The sequence below is a fragment of the Danio rerio genome, chromosome 21, assembly GCF_052040795.2.
Source record: "Danio rerio strain M-AB ecotype USA chromosome 21, GRCz13ab, whole genome shotgun sequence".
NCBI classification, from domain to species: Eukaryota; Metazoa; Chordata; class Actinopteri; order Cypriniformes; family Danionidae; genus Danio; species Danio rerio.
The window spans coordinates 51,740,065-51,758,283 of NC_141041.1; the positions used below are offsets into that span (position 1 = coordinate 51,740,065).

The following is an 18,219-nucleotide window of genomic DNA, read 5'->3' on the forward strand; positions in this document are numbered from 1 at the left end:
ACAGAGGAACCTTGCACAAACAAAATGTGTGTGTGTGTGTGTGTGTGTGTGTGTGTGTGTGTGTATGTGTGTGAGGTGCTGGTCAATTTGCTGCCCTAGGCAAGATTTTACCTGCTGCCGTTTAGTTATTAAAAACATCTGCTGGACCCCTATAAACCAGGCAGGTGGACCAGCTGAAAGCAGCAGGTTAGGCTGTTTTAAGCTGTTTTTTTTTTTACCTGGTATCGCCCATCATTCCACATTTTAAACATTTTAAAGATATATTCTGTTCAAAAGATCTCTATTAAATGCTGATGAGCAAAAACAGATCAGAGAGATGTCTCTGTTTGAACACTCTCAGAGATGACAGATGAAGATGATCAGTATGATGACAGATGAATAATGAGCATCAGTATAAAAACAGATGCATAATGAATGAATAAAGAATAATAATAATAATGAATACTGATCATACCAGATAAATATAGATGATCAGACCATGTTCCTCCTCTGGCTCTGGGCGGTGTGTGATGCTGGTCTTCCCGGTCTCCCTCCGCCCACCGCGGGCTCTGGAGCTCCGCAGCCGCCGGAGTCGCTCTTCATTCGGCTGCTATGAACCTCCAGGACTACGAGGAGCAAACCGCGTTCCTGGGCGCTTGGGGCCCGTTCCAGAAGACCGTCTTTAGCCTGCTGTGTCTGAGCATCATCCCGAACGGATTCACCGGTTTATCCATCGTGTTCCTGGGTGACACCCCGGCCCATCACTGCCGGATCCCCGAGACGCTGAACCTGACGGCGGGCTGGAGAAACGCGTCTGTGCCGCGACCACAGCCGCACGGAGACCCGCGTGCCAGCAGGTGCTACAGACTCCGACTAGACCTGGTGAAGAACTACTCGGACGGTGGTCTGTTGCCCGGACTGGACGTCAATGTGTCGGAGATCCCCCGGGAGGAGTGCGCGGACGGCTGGATCTACGATAAAGAGATTTACAGCTCCACCATAGTGTCGGAGGTGCGTGTCTGCGGTTATTCTGTCTGCTTTACTCGATATAGCGGAGATTTACTCCTGCAGAAGTGTCTCGGTGTTGGAGTAATGACATTACGGGGAATGAATCTGTGTAGACTGCAACACCATTACACATGTGCAGGGTTCTGTCTTCAAAGTTGAGTCAAATCAGGCTCAACACATGGCGATATTACATGTTATGTTTAATGTAGCCGAATTGAAGAGTGTTGATTGAATAATTGATCAGTTTCACTTCATGTATGTGAGATCAGCTTTACAGGCTGTCTAATATTTAATTTAAACAATAAGACGAACTCAGATTCAAATTAAACCTGCAGGTAAAAGCATCAGCTAGTCAAATAAGAGTGTTATTGTAATATTTATATATTTCCAGCATTAATGCATTACTCTGAGTGTTTACATTTCAAAACGACTCTTAGCTGAAGACTGCTGCTCAGTCATGAGGAAAACACTATGAGGATGTTAAACATGAATGTTCATTAAAAAAGACAAGTGGTTAAGATGTTGGAGGAACACTGCTGTCTATTATGATGATGAACACACACGGAGAACACTTCAGTGTTTGTTGAACTGTTCGCCGGTGCTGGGAGTTGTGTACGGCTCAGTGTTTTATTATTAAAAGTGCTTCATCCACAGAATATGACATGTTTGTGCATTTACAGAGATGATTGAGTGTGCTAATGATTCCCTGTACAAGCGGATGTAGTAATTGAGTAATGTGCATTGTGTGTGTGCTGACAGTGGGACTTGGTGTGTTCGGATGACTGGAAATCTCCACTGACCTCCTCAATCTTCTTCTGTGGTGTTCTGACTGGTTCTGTGATCTCCGGTCCAGTGTCGGACAGGTGAGGATCGTCAAATCTCCTCTCCCACGTGTGTGTGTGTGTGTGTGTGTGTGTGTGTTTCTCTGCTCTGCACATGTGTTTATTATTTAACAGTTGATCAGGTTTAGACATACAGACACACAGCTGAGAGTCTGGAGTCATGAACGCTGAATTAAACACGCTCTTCAGACTCCATCAGGAATGAACTCCTTGCTCTGCCGGTTTTCTGCTGTTGTGAGTTGCTCCTCCTCTGATCTGACTTACAGGCAGAACTGAAAACACACACAGCAGCTCCCCTAATGCGAGTTATAGAGCAGATCTCTTATTAAAGAGACTTCACCACAGCATTAAACACAAACCAAGACCAAACCTCTGCCACAGCAGCAGCAGCACTTTGCAAAATGCTTTATTGTCCTCCAGCTGTGATCCTGCATGTGACCTTGTGTTTTTCCTCATCGCTCCTCTGTCATATATTGTGTCTTCAGCAGATCTGAGCAGAGGTAGATTGTGAACGCTAGCCATGTGGCTAAATGTGAAATCACATCTCTGTTTAGCACGTTTGGTGAAGCACGCTGACTGAGATGAGATTAAACATCAGTGGAGACCTGCTTACAGCTGCTCACTCATATCACACACACACACACACACACACACACACACACACACACACACACACACACACACACACACACACACACACACACACACACACACACAGACACACACACACACAGTCACACACACACACAGACACACACACACACACAGACACACGCACACACACACACACACACACACATATAGCGCATGGGTTTGGACTATGAGGGAAACCGGAGCAACCAGAGGAAACCCACGCCAACACGGGAAGAACATGCGGACTGCAGATGGCCCTGTGCTATTTAGTCGTTGTGCTGAAAGCTAGTGTTTAACTAAAACATCATACACATATATATTTCTAAATAAATTACTCTTATTTGCCTATTGAAAATAAACTTCTTTGCTTTTGGTTTTTAGGTTTGGCAGGAAAATCGTGCTGTTCGTGACGATGGCGATTCAGACGCTGTTCACCGTCGTTCAAGTCTTCTCTCCATCTTGGCAGATTTTTTGTTTGCTGTTTTTCATTGTTGGAATGGGTCAAATTTCTAACTATGTGGCAGCGTTTGTTTTAGGTAAAGGCCTGTTGGAATTTTGGGGACATTTGACTTTATCATTAAATGATCACAACTCATCATTATATCCTCACAGACACAAAGTAGATCAAAATACATGAGTGATTGTTAAAATAGAGCATATTGCTCAGCACATTTGTTCAACTAACACCTCTTTAGTCTTTGCAGTACAGATGCATGCTGTTGTCTCAGAATGTACAGTAATGAATGTCAGCAGCTAAACCTGTTCTCCAATGCGGTTTCCAGGAATGGAGATTCTGAGCTCGTCTGTTCGGGACGTGTACTCCACTCTGGGTGTGTGTCTGTTCTTCTCCATCGGCTACATGATTCTCCCGCTGGCCGCTTTCTTCCTGCGGGACTGGAGATCTCTGATGCTGGCCCTCACCATCCCCGGGTTCTTCTACATCCCCCTGTGGTGGTAAAAGGAACTGTGCACAGACACCCACAGAGCTGTTTGAAGCATTCTTGTATATTAAATCTTTGCTTGTCAAAGAATACATTTGCAGAAAAGCAGATTTAATTGAGACAAATTATGCTCAAAATCTAACCTCACAACTGCTGTCCTGCACAGATCTGATAGTGCTTAAAGCGTCGAGCGCCAGCCTCATCCCTAATGCTGGAGAAATGTGCTCAATTTTGAACACAAATGAATACATTTTTTAGGAAATCTGCAAGATTACTGTTCATCTAGAAGGTCTACTCAGCTAAAGCCTCTGGCTTTTTTAAAGTATTGCTAAAACACATGTACAGTACATGATTTATATGCTTTAATCATAAGTAGACATTGATGACTGAATATTTAGATTTAATCACTGAAGCTCAAGTGTAAAGTACAGTGCTCCCTGTGTGTGCGGCGCCGCAGAGCTCTGAGAGGCTGATGCTGTTGTTTGTTTTGCACTGGCAAACCTCCAGAGCCGCCTGCAGATCACAGACACGGACCTTTATAAAGATGCTACAGACCACACTGATGACTACATGAAGATCTGTTTCCCCTCCAGAACTGTACAGCTCTTCCTAAACCAACAACCCTGATTGAGGAGTATAAACGGGTCCAGTATGAGCTTAGGAAGTCCATTAAAGGGCCATGAAACCCCCTCGTTTCAGCAGGGTGTTTTAACACCTCTTCTTTGGAAAAAGTCAGAAAAGTGGGCGTGTCCAGCTCTGTTTAGGGGGGAGTGTCGGAGGAACTAAAGTGGGAGGGTGTGGGAGTGTCGATTTGGGCACGCGCAAGTTTCAGAGTCAAAATACACACACACACACACATACATACAGGAGAATGTGATGGTGTTTAACCTACATGGACATCTGTAGTCGAATTATTAGCCAAATTATTAAATGGTGGACTTTAACTGCAGTTTGGCTCTTTCATTCAGGGAATTCATTCATGCCCCTCGCGACACACGAGATATTTGATTCGAGGAGCTGCTCTAAGCGTGTATTTTTCATGCAATGTTTTATACCGCACGGCGAATGAGAGAAAAAAACCTCCGCATTTCCCAGAAACTTAGATGCACACGACAGGTAGTGTCAGAAAGCCGCGCGTGTTATTCCGGTCACTAAATGCGGTAAAAACCCTACACGAGGTTAAAGTTTGGTTGTGGTGCTAACGTGTTTACACTCTGTGCAATAGTTTGTTAGATACGAACAAACTGAATAAACAAAGAGCACTGGTCGCTCACTTACCAAATCTGTAGAGACAGGACAATCACCAGCAACTACTAGAGCCGCGTCTTTATGAAGAGAATACTACAAACGATTCCAGATCTCAGCGTTTGCAGATGAGAACAGCTCTCAGGTAAACAATAATTCTCCTTAGACACGTAAGTTATTGTTGTCGCGCGTCGCATACACTGTAATCCACACGTGAGTCTGAGCTCTCACAGAGAGAAAATGAAAACGAAACTTAACTGCAGCAAACTATAAAAGCAACACTTCACGCTTGTTTTGCCAACACAACGTGGCGTCTCTGTCCTGAAAACACGGTGATAGTAATGAATATTAATGAAGTTGCACAATAGAGTGCGCTGATTGGTTTGACCCAAGCCTTACTCATGCATTAATGCAACACACTGTAAGACGTAATAAGACTCACTCTGGCACAGACGCCCAGTCTGCACGCTGGAATACACACTATTATGTCATGACCGTGACGCAGCTTCAAAAATTCGTTTCAAACAGGAAGTACGAATTTGCTTAAAATAACGCAAAAACAACCAATTTACACTTTTTAGTGAAATATAGGTGTCCTAATAGTGTTTTTAGCAGTGTGGGACACATATACGACTGTCAACAGCTCAAAAAATGTGTTTTGGTGTTTCGTGACCCTTTAAAGTTGGTATACTACCAAAGGCTTGAAGAACATTATCTGACAAACAGCACATGCAGCTGTGGCAGGGTATTCTGTCAAACTACAGGAGGAGTACAGCCATGGAGGTCAAGGATCCTACACTTCCTGATAGCCTTAACAGTTTTTATGATCATAACAAAGCAGACATCCCTAACAAAGCCCCCTGTGATCCCGAGGACTTTATACTGCAGGTCTGAATGGTGTTTCAGCTGGAGTCCTGACAGTCAGTGCAGAACAAGCAGCAGGTGTGAACACTGATCATTTTAATCAGTCATGAACAGAAACAGTGTCCCCCAAAAACACTGCATACAATCCCTCCAGAGCAGTGGCATTTACATCAGTTGCCATGAAATGTCTAGAGAAACTCATTCTTACCTACATCAGCACTGTGATCCCACATTGTTGATCCACTACAGTTTGCCTATTGTCCCAAAAGATCTGTGGATGATGCTGTGTTCCTGGTAAACCCGGACAGCAGCAGAAAATATGCAAGGATGCTTTTCCTGGACTATCTCTCTGCTCTAAATATCCTCCACCCACAAAAGCTGACTGTGAACCTGCATGACCTTGGTATGCCGACCACCACCTGTCATTGGATTCTGGACTTCCTCAGCAATAGAGCACAGGTGGTAAGGATGGGAGGAGAAGTCTCAGTAGAGCTTATGGTCAGTACAGGTTCACCACAGAGCTGCTGTCTCAGCCCAAACTATTCAAGCCTGATTTATACTTCTGCGTCAAGCGATCGGCGTAATCCACGGCGCATGCAACGCGTGTAGCTGTGCATATAAACTTCTGCACGCTGTCTCTGTTGGTCTGCATTAACACTTCCGAAACGCTAGTTGGCAGTGAGGTGTAAATGTTCCTCTGTGTCGAGTTTCTTCTCTGCTGTTTTGCTTTTCCTTAATGCTTCCGGGATGTACAAGTGGCTCAAACTCGCTCATTTTGAGGCAGGAACTGGCGGACGTGCAACAACTTTAACTATGAGGTAAACACAAAACAAAACTTTCCATCCGGAGCTCCTTCACGGCACTCCACACTTGTAAACAATCGCTCCATCAGGCTCGCACCATTCGCGCGGCTCTCGGTCCCGCCCCGATTCGTCAAGGCTACCAAGCCGACCAATCACAGGGCTTGCACTACGCGTTGTTGCGACGTGTAGTTATATTTTTTTAAAGGTGCACGTCAGCGACGCCGACAGCCATGGCGAAGGGCTGTGCGTCAGCACCGTAGCATACACCGGCGTTTGACGCAGAAGTATAAATTAGCCTTAACGTTCTATACAAATGACTGTGTTTGATCCCGGCATGACACTATCGTCATCAAATATGCTGAAATATGAGATCAGGAAAAAGAGGCGTATAGGGATGTAGTCAAAGATGTCATTGTCTATGGAGAGAACAACAACCTCATCCTCAATGTAGAATACACCAGAGAGATCATCATAGACAGGAAGACCTCCTCCTCTTCCTCCTCCTCATCCTCATTATTAAAGGGCGAGGTGGAGAGATGCTGTTCACACTGTCAGACTGTCATGTTCACCTCTGCAATAAGTGCTCATTTTGTTTTTTTATTTTATTCTTTGGCTATTGAGAATTGAGTTTACAGGCTGCACATATTGGTTGTACATCAGGAATCCCTCTGTAATGGCAGGGTGGGTATATATGGCAATTAAAGTTCTTGACTTGACTTGACTTGACTTGATTCAAGTGTACAGGAGCTGTGATCCACATGCAGCTTTACTAATATGAAAAGAATAGTAATTAGCAGGGTTTACCTGGAGCTGAAGAGCAGATCAATCAGGAAGATGCTGTGGATTCTGAGATATACACACACTGACCCCAGAACTGCTCATCTGGCCAGACTCTCCCTGTCCAGAAGAAACTGCAGAAACTCTGGAGATGTGGAGACGTCTGTCTAACCTGCAGCAGAGGAGCTCCTCTGCATCTTCATTGGTCTCCAATAAAACACAAAACACAGGTGTAAAGTAGGTGAGAAGGGTTGAGTAAAAGGCAGATTGAGGAAATTTGCTATAGGAGACCTTTATCTGAGTCTCTGGAGACGTGTGTGTGTGTGTGTGTCTGTGAATTTTCCAGGTGTTATTAGGGTTGGGGTGAAGGAAGATGAGGCGAGGACCCAACTGGGACTTTATTGATGCAATAGAAAAACAAAAAAACAACTCCGACAACCCCGCAGGGGGAAAACAACAACAAGCGCACAAACAGGTTAGACTTGACTGAAACAGACGCACAAGAGCACACTGGGTATAGTCATACATAGGGAAATGAATAAACTGATAACAGGGCAGGTGAACATCACGATTCATAACAGGACAGGGTGGGACTGGAGAATACATCAGCCTGCTGGAGAACACAGACCCACTACAAAGAAGAGAGAACGGAGATCACCTGAGACCGCAGGTTCACTACAAGACAAAGACAAGAGAAACTTACATGACCAGACAAGAGCTGTGCTGGGCCTCCAATACCACGACACATAAGGGTAAAGTGGCAGGGTCCAGACAGCTGTGTTCCCTCCTCTACAGTCAGGATCAGCAGGGCTTCAGAAGGCCAGGACAGTTGTTGGTGTGCTTTACCCAGAGCAAATCTACAGTCCCACTGAAACTCCTGTGGATGTGTTCAGTGAGGTGAACTGAAGATGCAGGAGGTCCTGAACGCAGAGATCCACCTCATGGAGAGTCATCTTTCCAGATTACCTCAGAAGAACAAACTGAAGACCTCCAGAACATATAAGCAAAAAGATGCTGCAGTCTCCCTGATGCTCACATGACCTTCACGAGTAAAATAATGTCAGCATTACAACTTTCAGGAAACAATCTATTGATGTGTTCATTTTCAATCTGGATAACACATCAAAAGGTTTAGAGCTGGGGTCACCAAACTTATTCCTGGAGGGCCGGTGTCCTGCAGATTTTAGCTCCAACCCTAATCAAACACACCTGAACAAGCTAATCAAGGTCTGCTAGGTTTACTTGAAACATCCAGGCAGGTGTGTTGAGGATAGTTGGAGCTAAACCCTGCAGGGTACCGGTTCTCTAGGACAGAGATTGGTGACCTCTGCTTTAGATCATTTGGATAACTCAAGCAAAAGTAATTTTATTATGAATTTCACATGAATAAAGCTCTTTCCACATGATTACAGCTTTATTAAATGGTCATGTGCATGTTTGTGGTGGGAAATTGGTTTATCAATATGAACCAGTGATATCTCTGAACTGTAATAATGGTGAATAGAGAAGTGCTGTGTTTCCTTGTTCTGTATTTATCTGCGAGGTCTTCTGGGATTATAGAGCGAGCGCTGTGCTCACGTCTGCATGATGTGTCCTCAATATCATGAACAGAGTCGGCTTCTTCAACACATCCTCTGTGCTGGTCTGGAGGACTGGAATTTAATTAGGAAGTCTTGCAGGATCTTCTGGTCCACCACTGAACTTGATGACAAATCTGCAGAAATGCTCAGCCGTGTGAGGAGCAGCAGCAGCTTACTATGGTGGACAATGTGGAGAAACATGATGAAGAAGTCTATGGAAACATGAGGAGAGAGCAGAAGTAAAGCGGCTGGGTCTGCTGAGGGTCTCGAGATGTTCCTGTGTTCATCTGCAGTGTTCAGTGACTCCAGCAGGAGCTCTGCTGGCTGTAATGCATATGTTGTGTAATTCTCTGAGACTGGACTTTGACAACAATGACTAACAGGAGGAGGATAGTGAAGCATAGGGCAGATAACAATCAGATCTGGAACAGCTTGTAATGCTGATAAAGACAGGAGACAGGGTTACTGTACTGTTTTACTGTACTTAATTCTGTATTTCTGCATGGATGTCAAGAGTGCTGCGATAAAACTGAAACCTTTGATGGAATTTCTATAAAAGTTGGCAAATCTTTGCAGTTCCTTGATTGATGATCTGAAGATGGCTCTGAGTGTGCTATACTGAGTTTGAAATGTAATGCGTTTTGCCTTTAAGGTGTAATATAATGTGCATTTGTTGTGTAAGGCCATACAATCAAAGCACTTTATTGGACTAGACAAATAAGATGGAGTCAGTCAAAGCACAGACCTGAACATGTATCACTGAGGTCTGACTGCTGAACATGTGCTTGATCTCTGTGTTCTGCATCTGATGAATGCTGTGATCAACAAAAACTGTTCACAGCTCACAACATGCCAGTCTTTAAATCTTTATCAGTTTAAACAGTGACCTGTAGGAATCCTAGAATATCCCTCAGTTTATCTGCAGCTGATGATCATGATGAAGAGAGTCAGTTGTTGTTGTCGTTATGTTCAGGTTTATTCCCGAGTCTCCGCGCTGGCTGCTGTCTCAGGGCCGGGTCCAGGAGGCGGAAGCCATCATCAGAAAAGCAGCAAAGATAAACAGAGTTACAGCTCCGGACGTCATCTTCCCCTTGATGCAGGTCAGTACACACCTGTCTGTGAATAAAACTGCCTGAACCAGCCCATAATGTAGGCTACATCCTCCATCTCACATCAGCAGAGCCGACACCGCTTGATAAAACTCATCAATGCTGAAAAACTGAATACTGAAGATACGATACAGCAATCACAACACGTCCAGCTATGACAGAGGGATGCTGGACAATACGCAGGTCGTGTTTTACTGTTTCCAGCAAATCTGCATTCACGTTTCATGTTTTTGTTCGCTGCTTTTGAGAACACAACGGCCGACTCAACCGTACAGTCCTGAGGAACACTTCAGTACTCTGGTTTGACACATTGGGTTTGAAGTAATGGTTAAAACTGCAATTAGTTCAAATTAAACAAATGAAATGGTATTGAAATATCATGTTATAAACACAAGTACCAGCATCCTAGTTTTGGTGTAGTGTTTGGTTTGGGATTAGTTTCATCATTTGCTGGTACTTTAGTCATTTAGTAAAGCCGAATCATCACTTTTGTGTTCAGATTAAATTAAAATGATTTTATTAGGATTGAAAGCACATTTAATATCAAGTATTCAAAGACAGTCAAATAAATGTCAAAATATAGAAAAACCAAACAAGGAACAATATTTCAGATGATAGTTAACGATATTTTGAGCCAAACTGTGTTAATTTCACAGACACCATAATGTCAATTACTGTAAATATGACAGACATGCTTTAGACACAGAAAACATTTCATTGACTTCTGAGGCCTGTCTGAAAATTAGACAACAGCCATTCTGATAAAATCAACTTGAAACTCAACAGGTCCCTGTAATGTTAAGAGAACAGAGCTTTATTACACATCGATTGAGTTGATGCTGGAAAAGCTCTTCTTTGTCTTAGACTCAAGTATATTGTCAGTGTAAATCCACTGGCTTTATATCATTAACCCAAAGACTGTCAGCGCTGTTGGAGGTTGTTATGACTGTCCGAATAAGGATTCTTGGTATTTTTGTAGCTGTGGCTCTCAGATGATCTTTTGCTCACACTAATGTGCAGTGTTTGATTTGAGACTTGTTTTTCTCGCTGTGAAATAAAGCGTGTTTGTTGTTCCACGTGCGTCTGCAGTCTACAGAAGATGCCGGAGGCGTGCAGAGCTTCAGTGTGTGTGAGCTGCTCAAATCCTCCAACATCCGCTATATGACCGGCCTGCTGTGTCTGATCTGGTGAGAAACACACACACACACACACACACACACACACACACACACACACACACACACACACACACACACACACACACACACACACACACACACACACACACACACACACTGTTTGTTTTCTATGTTACTTCTTATTTGTTCTCATGCTAAGGGGCTTTTGCAGTGTTTTAGTATTATATAAATATTGTATCAGTTTTCCTCACATGAGAAAAATGTGAAAGGACTGATCTAAACACAGCGGGCATGTCTGTCTCTGAGATGTTGCCTAAAGGCTCCATGAAGGGCTTTGAAAAGTGCATTTCTTATTCGATGTTTGAAGCTATCTCAACTGACACGTCAAGAGAGGGCGGGGCATATAATAGCTCCTCCCCTTTTTACCAGTCAGTCAATCACATTTTGCTTTTCCACCGCTCAGCCAGTGACAGTGTTTGAGCTCAAGCGCATCAAATGTGTCAGATAGTAGAGAGCATTTGATTGGCCAGAAGATTAGATGAGAAATTGAAGTACGAGGAAACGAGAATAAAACTGATAATGCATTTAGAAGAGACTAACTGCAAGCTTTCATATCTGTTTTATATCGAAGCATGAATTTTGTCACTATTTTGCACAAGATTATAGATATGCTAAAAACGAACAATACTAATACTAACATCTAAAACACTTCATCTGACCTTTATGTTGTTCTTACTCAAATGTTTTTACTCTGCAATATTGGTGGAATGATACTCAGTGTGTGAAAATGTGTCGAAGCTGAGTTTGTGTGTTTAGTGAATCAGACGCTGTGCAATATTTGCAAATGAAGCTGATTGTCTGAATGTGGGGTGTGTGTGTGTGTGTTGTGCTCCTTTAGGATGGCGGTCTCCATCGGGTACTGTGCTCTCTCCCTGAACACCTCCAGTCTGCACGGGAACATCTACCTGAACTGCCTGCTGTCAGCGGTGGTGGAGGTGCCGGCGCTGCTGATGGCGTGGCTGATGCTCCGGCTGGCGCCCCGCCGACACTGCCTGGCCTCCACATTGGCACTGGGAGGACTGGTGCTGCTGCTCATACTGCTGATCCCAGAGGGTGAGCGTCTGCATATACCACAGTGCAGCACTGCCAACACACTCACACACGCTTCAGTTAACGGTGTATTGTGTTGTGCTGTTTACCTGTAGATCAGAGTTCTGTTACCCTCGCTCTGGTGATGCTGGGGAAGTTTGGTCTGTCGGCAGCGTTCTCCATCATTTACCCTGTTACTGCTGAGCTTTACCCCACTGTGCTGAGGAACACCGCTCTAGGAGCCTGCTCAATGTCCTCCAGAGTTGGCGGCATTTCTGCTCCATACTTCAACTACTTAGGTCACTAAACTGTGTTTTCTAAACTACTTTTGACTCAGTTTAATTGTTGAGTTCTGTAGATCCTCAATGAGGAAAGAAGCTTACATTTATATCAGACAAGCCAAACTCAGATTACTCTCACAGCTTCATTAACAGCAGACCTAAGCTTTAACTCCAGCTCATCACACCTGGGCCAGCTTCAGTTAGGCTGTTAGTGAAGCCGGAGCTGCCCTGTGTGTTACTGTCTGAGTTTAGACGCCTCCGGCTTAAATCACTGACCTGCTGCACTGTTGATTATATCTCTGTCTGATCATGCAGTTGGACGGGTGAATCTCAGGTGGCCAGCGAGTGTGTATTTATTTCCTCTCATGCCTGTAACGCTCAATAGCTTTGTTCTCTTGTTTGCAGGAAGCTACCACAGATCTTTACCGTACATCCTCATCGGCGGTATAAATGTGCTTTCTGGTCTGCTCAGTTTTCTGCTTCCAGAGAGTCGAGGATCAGCTTTACCAGAGACTATCGGTCAAATGCAGACCGTAAAGGGGTAAGTGTGAGGAGAACAGCGCCCTCTGCTGCTCACTGTGCATTAGCATTACATTCTTCCTGGAGAACACACAACACTACACGTTATTCACTTCTCCGTACACAAACACAGCTGATCTTCAGCTAAACTGTAGTGATCTACAGTGTGCCAGATGGAGGAGATGCAGGCGTGTGTTTGGGAAACTGAAACTCTACGTAATGCTGTCCATGTACCGACAGCTAGTTTAAAACCTTGAAGGTTTCTATAACAGTAGTGAGAACTGCATTATGGTTGCATTTGCTCTGATTACAGCACATGAAACACGTCTGTAACTGTTTCATTGGTTAAATGTGTCTGATGTATTTGCACACTGTAGATATTCCCAGTAAATCACCAGCAATGCTCTCATCAACCTGTTGGAGTGTCTGAGCAAAAGCATTAAGCTAAAGTTTTTTGCTTTAATGGTAAATATGATGTTAAAGACAGACCCTACAGTCAGAACTCCTGAAGTTATGAACCCACTACTGTTCAGACGACAGTTTTTCTAGATCTGCTCTTTGCACTAATGTCCTCTCACACTCTGGACTCGGCTTTCTCTGGGTTAGCTCCAGTTCCAGGAAGAGGGATTATCAGCTATCCATTTAAATATCAGTTATTTTAATCATGATGGTCGATTCTTGATCAATATTTGTCACCATGCTCTCTCACCTGCTCTGGGTCAGGTTATATTCTAGTTATGTTCAGGATTAGAGATCACAAATGGAGGTTACACTAATTAGCTGTGCGCATTAAAGTGAACAGTGAATTATGGAGAAAACTACACTGCAGATCTGCTTTTCTCAATGAGAGTTTCTGTCTTTTTTCTTGTCCGGCATTACTTCAGCTAAAACACTTTCTACACAAGTGTACAATATTGTCTTGTTTTCAGAAAAAAATGAGTCAACATTTTTTTTTTCTTAAGACAATTCTTACTTACGGAATCCCGGAGGGGACGTAGTGGAGAAGAAAAAAATTATGGGTGAAAGAAAAAAATGGGTGGGAGGAAAATATATATTTCTAAGTTTTTGCGCTCCCTCTCTAAGTTTTACGTTGTGTCGCGAAGATGTTTTACGTTCCCTCGCAAAACCTTTTTCTCCACAAACACTTCCTGTTCACTTCACTCACGTAAACCCTCCCGTTTTTGCTGAAATTCTTCCGTATTTTACCACTCTATCCCACTTTCTTTACATTAATACTGTGCGTCGATCACCAGTGGGGTTTTTTTCACCCAGCCAATTTTTTCTCCTCCACTACGTCCCTTCCGGGGTTCCGTACTTACTCCATTGGCATCTTAATTTTGAGTTTCTGAAAACAAGACAACATCTTCTTATTTGAAGAGATTTATGATATTTGCACTAGAAACAAGACGAAAACTCGAAGTTAGAATCAGCAGTTCCTGCAGTGTATAAACATGATTATGATCCTTCACTCAAGATCTGTTTATGAGAAATGCCCACATCTGATGGTTGTTATTTGACTGGACTTTCCCCTTTTACTTGAAAGTAATGCAATTATTGAGAGTTAATGCAGTTTTAGAGTTTGATGTTATATGATGAACATATGATGTTATAGAGGGGTGTGTTTACTATTAATATTATAAATACTATAAATTATTTTTTACAGGTTAAAAAAACACAGTCCACTCAACATTATCAGTGAAGAGGCGCGTATCTGAACGCTCGTCACAGATTTCTGGAATTATGATACGATGTAAATAAAACCCTTCACACCAATGCTGTCTTCAACTGTACACCAGTAATGACACCTTTGGTGTAATAAAAGCACACATTTTACAAAGCTTTGCAATTAACAGTGTTTACTGTTTGGTTTTGTGTACAATGTTTTTATCGGGTTATTTTTGGTCCTAAATGTGATGAAGGACACATGCAGTATATAATAAACTTTGGCTTTAGGTACAACTTTGTCTCTGTCTTTGTCTTCTCTGTCTTTCTGTGTTCTCTCTCTCTCTCTCTCTCTCACTGAAAAAAGCAGCTGAACACAGATGAAGTTTTAGTCAACCGAAACTGCTTTGGTCCAGTTTTCAGATTTTAGAGATGTTCAGTTCAGTCTAATGCAAATGTGACTGCTGAAATGCCAAACACTGAAGAGCAAATCCAATCAATCCCAAACCAAGCAGACCAGCAGGACAGTGAAGGAGGACACTCAGGGCCAGCGCGTCCATAGAGGCGACCTAGGCGGCCGCCTAGGGCGGCAGAATAAAGAGGGCAGCGTCCCCGAAATTACCCTCTCCCTCATCCATGTCTAGGGTGGCAGAATAGAGAGAGCGGCGTCCCCGAAACTACCCTCGCCACCCGCGCCCACAGTTATATCTGCGTCTAGGGCGGCAGAATAGAGAGGGCGGCGTCCCCTAAACTACCCCCCCCACCCCCATTTTCACTTAGGTTTGAGGGTGGCGTGACCGTCCTTTGCCTAGAACGGCAGTTCAGCTTGCTCTGGCCCTGAGGACACTCCACAAGCTGATGAGAGTGAAGGAGAAAAAACCTGTAGAGATACCAGACTCAGTTCAGTTTAGTTCAGTTCAGATTCAGTTCTGCATTTCTCCTCTAGCCAAACTTCTGGTGCAGAGCTGCAGTCAAGAGGAGGCTGGAGAACGCTGGACGTCCACTGGGGAGAATCTGCAGGTCTGAGTATGTCATCAGTGGGTTTTCATCTTCGAGTTTGAAGGCTATTGTTCGTGTTACACTGGACTCGAACCCAAGCCCTGCTGCTCCTCTGCTTGTCTGGTCCAGGACAAACTGCAGGATTACAGGTGTTACTCCGGCCTGCAGCTGATCAGGTGTTCACCGCAGTATTCACTGATCACGGCTGATGGACATCGCTGCAGACAAGACCACCCGTGTGCCACATCCGGCAATGGTTACTATTGGTGCAAGACCAGCGATGGACACACAGGCCGCTGCAGTCCTCCGCTGACGAGGAGCATTGCTGACAGCGGAATATGGAGAACAGCAGCTGTGTGGCTGCGCGCAGGATCAGACCAGCGCTGAATGTGGATGCTGTGGTGAACGTACTGTGGTGCAACAGTGATTAGAACACCGCTGCGAGTACTGTTGCACAAGATGTTGTTACTAGTTAATATTACTAGTTTAGTCTCTAGCGGGACTTCTAGCTCCTCCTCTAGCTCCTAATCTGTAAACTCTTTGTAGCATAAAAAAAGCTTGATATAGACATTATGAAGAATTTACTTTACGACTGTATACTAAACACTTATTGTATCTTAACCCGCATTGCACTGGACCTTAAAAAAAGGTAGGCAACTTTTTCCACACAGACAGTGCTTGTAATCTTTACTCGGGCTATTTCTAAGTGATATTTACTTACTATAACCACTTATTTTTGATGTAAAATAAAAGGTAAATTGTACAGACAATACTCATCTATAACTGTAACTTTTACTCAGATTACCATTGCATCCAATTATACCCCAAGAGAACATTGCTGATATTTCTTCGTGTTTCTTACTCATCTTTTCTTTATGTTCTGTGTAATTATTAGGTAATATTTATTATGAATATACTAGTTAATATTAATTAAATTAAGTAAATATTTTTTTATTATTTTATTAAATAGTAATTCAATATTTTCCAAAACAAACATTTGCAGCTTAAGGGACACTTTTATTTCACAGTTGAAATGGCAGATATATTTAAAATATCTACATAACATTATAACCACAAAAACATGGCAAAAGCACTTTGTGCTTGCACTATTAAAAACAGAGCATATATACATATATAGAGTTTATACATCAAGGGAGTTCAGAAGATTCAGTTTATTATGTTTTCACATGTTATAAAGTTTAATGCTCCACAAGTTCTGTTATTGATGATAATACAGTCTCTTACTGCACTGACCATTACGCAGTAACTCACACTAAACACTCGACTTATACTAGTTTAGTTTAATAAAATCAGCAAACATTGTAAAAGAAATATGACAACACGACTCTGCGCTGCCAGAAACTGCTGTTATTGATGGCTATAGAAAACGAGTCATTTGTAACGGAGGATCATTCACAAACGAATCGCTCCCTCAGTTAGAATGAGAAGTGAAAGGGGGGAGGGGAAAGGGGGTGTTTCAGGACATGGATTAGACCAAATTTAACAGGGAGGGGGGATAATACATCTCCATGCACACAAACACACTCTTTATCAGCACTGCCCATGCGCTCACTAATCTATGGAACAAAATCAATGGCAAAAGTATTGTATTTAATATTGAAAAAATTGAAAAAAATAATACATCGAATTAACAAGTTCTTGCATTTTAATGACTTGAATTCCAGGGTTTGTATTTTTAGGTCCTGAAATTTAACATAGCTGTTTATTTAAGCTGTGAATATTTCAACGAAAAATATCTCAAACACGTTTTCATACTTATAAATTCAATAATTCATATTCAATTTAGAGATTTCACTAACAAAATATTCAATACCCTTTAAAAATACAATGTATAATATTCAAAATGTCATTTTCAGTTCATTTTATTTCAAGAAACACAATCATGGCTAAAACTGCTCTGGATAAACTGACCAACATTGACATGGAAATACAGCAGCACTGAACAGAACGTCAGCAAACGCATGCCGATTGTGGTAAAGCTGCTTTTATATTCACACATTCAGACTTTCTCCTAATGATAGTTTCAGAAGAGTATTCTTTGCAAATCCAAAATAGTGAAATTATATGAGCAGCCAGTAAATATCAGAGAACAGCAGTGTTCACAGTCAAGTAAATAGTGCTGCTGATGTTGGTTTGAGGCCATGTTTATGTGTAGTTTCAAGACTAATATTCAAAGCACCATGGTAAACTATATCTGGAGCGTTTCACGAGTCAGATAAATGAATGTGCACATATAAAACTAACTTCACCTCAATGGCATAGTGTAGAAATATTTATTAGTAAAGCACTTTCACACCAAACAGTATAATAACAGTGAAAAATTGGACAACTGCAGAAATGGATTACACTAACATTTACTGTGCATTTACTCATTTAATTTCACCACATAAAACATTTAAAATGTGCAGTCCTGCTATATACAGAGCCAAACATGATAAAAGAGATAATAAAACAGCCTTTGTCTGGCTCCATTGGGTTGAACTCACTCAAATCAGTCAACATGTCCGGTTTAGGGTCCTCTGAGCAGTTTCTGGAAGCAGTGCAGAAACCAGAGCATCATCATCATCATAATCTTCTTCTTCTTCTTCTTTAGGTTTTAACGGCAGCTGGCATCCTGTTTGTTGCATTACTGCCCCCTTCTGTACTATTTTTCTTTAACTCTAAATTCTTTTTTTCCAGTCCAGTTTCCAGTCCAGAAATTCATCAAACACTTCCTTCCTTTCTTCTG

General features: G+C 42.6%; 2 protein-coding genes across 8 annotated transcripts in view; one reads left to right on the forward strand and one right to left on the reverse strand.

The window, feature by feature from the left end:
* galnt10 (UDP-N-acetyl-alpha-D-galactosamine:polypeptide N-acetylgalactosaminyltransferase 10 (GalNAc-T10)) overlaps window positions 1-925 on the reverse strand; it is a 32,141-nt gene extending 31,216 nt beyond the window's left edge. For 3 of the 6 annotated variants that reach the window (XR_015519708.1, XM_087300294.1, XM_087300292.1), the window contains exon 1: window positions 455-903. The gene's annotated coding sequence lies outside the window, so the exon portion shown is untranslated. Of the gene's footprint in view, window positions 1-454 lie in introns of all 6 variants that reach the window. The other 3 variants (XR_015519709.1, XR_015519710.1, XM_087300293.1) reach the window with 3 other exon arrangements.
* On the forward strand, window positions 542-14,768 carry slc22a21 (solute carrier family 22 member 21). Of its 2 annotated transcripts, none has more exons than XR_015519733.1 (10): window positions 542-990; window positions 1,747-1,850; window positions 2,844-2,998; window positions 3,245-4,079; window positions 5,331-9,772; window positions 10,871-10,968; window positions 11,819-12,033; window positions 12,126-12,308; window positions 12,696-12,831; window positions 14,473-14,768. XR_015519733.1 is itself a non-coding variant. In NM_001308558.1 (10 exon segments), coding segments are annotated over 10 exon segments (1,641 nt in total).
* The last annotated feature ends 3,451 nt before the right edge of the window (window positions 14,769-18,219 follow it).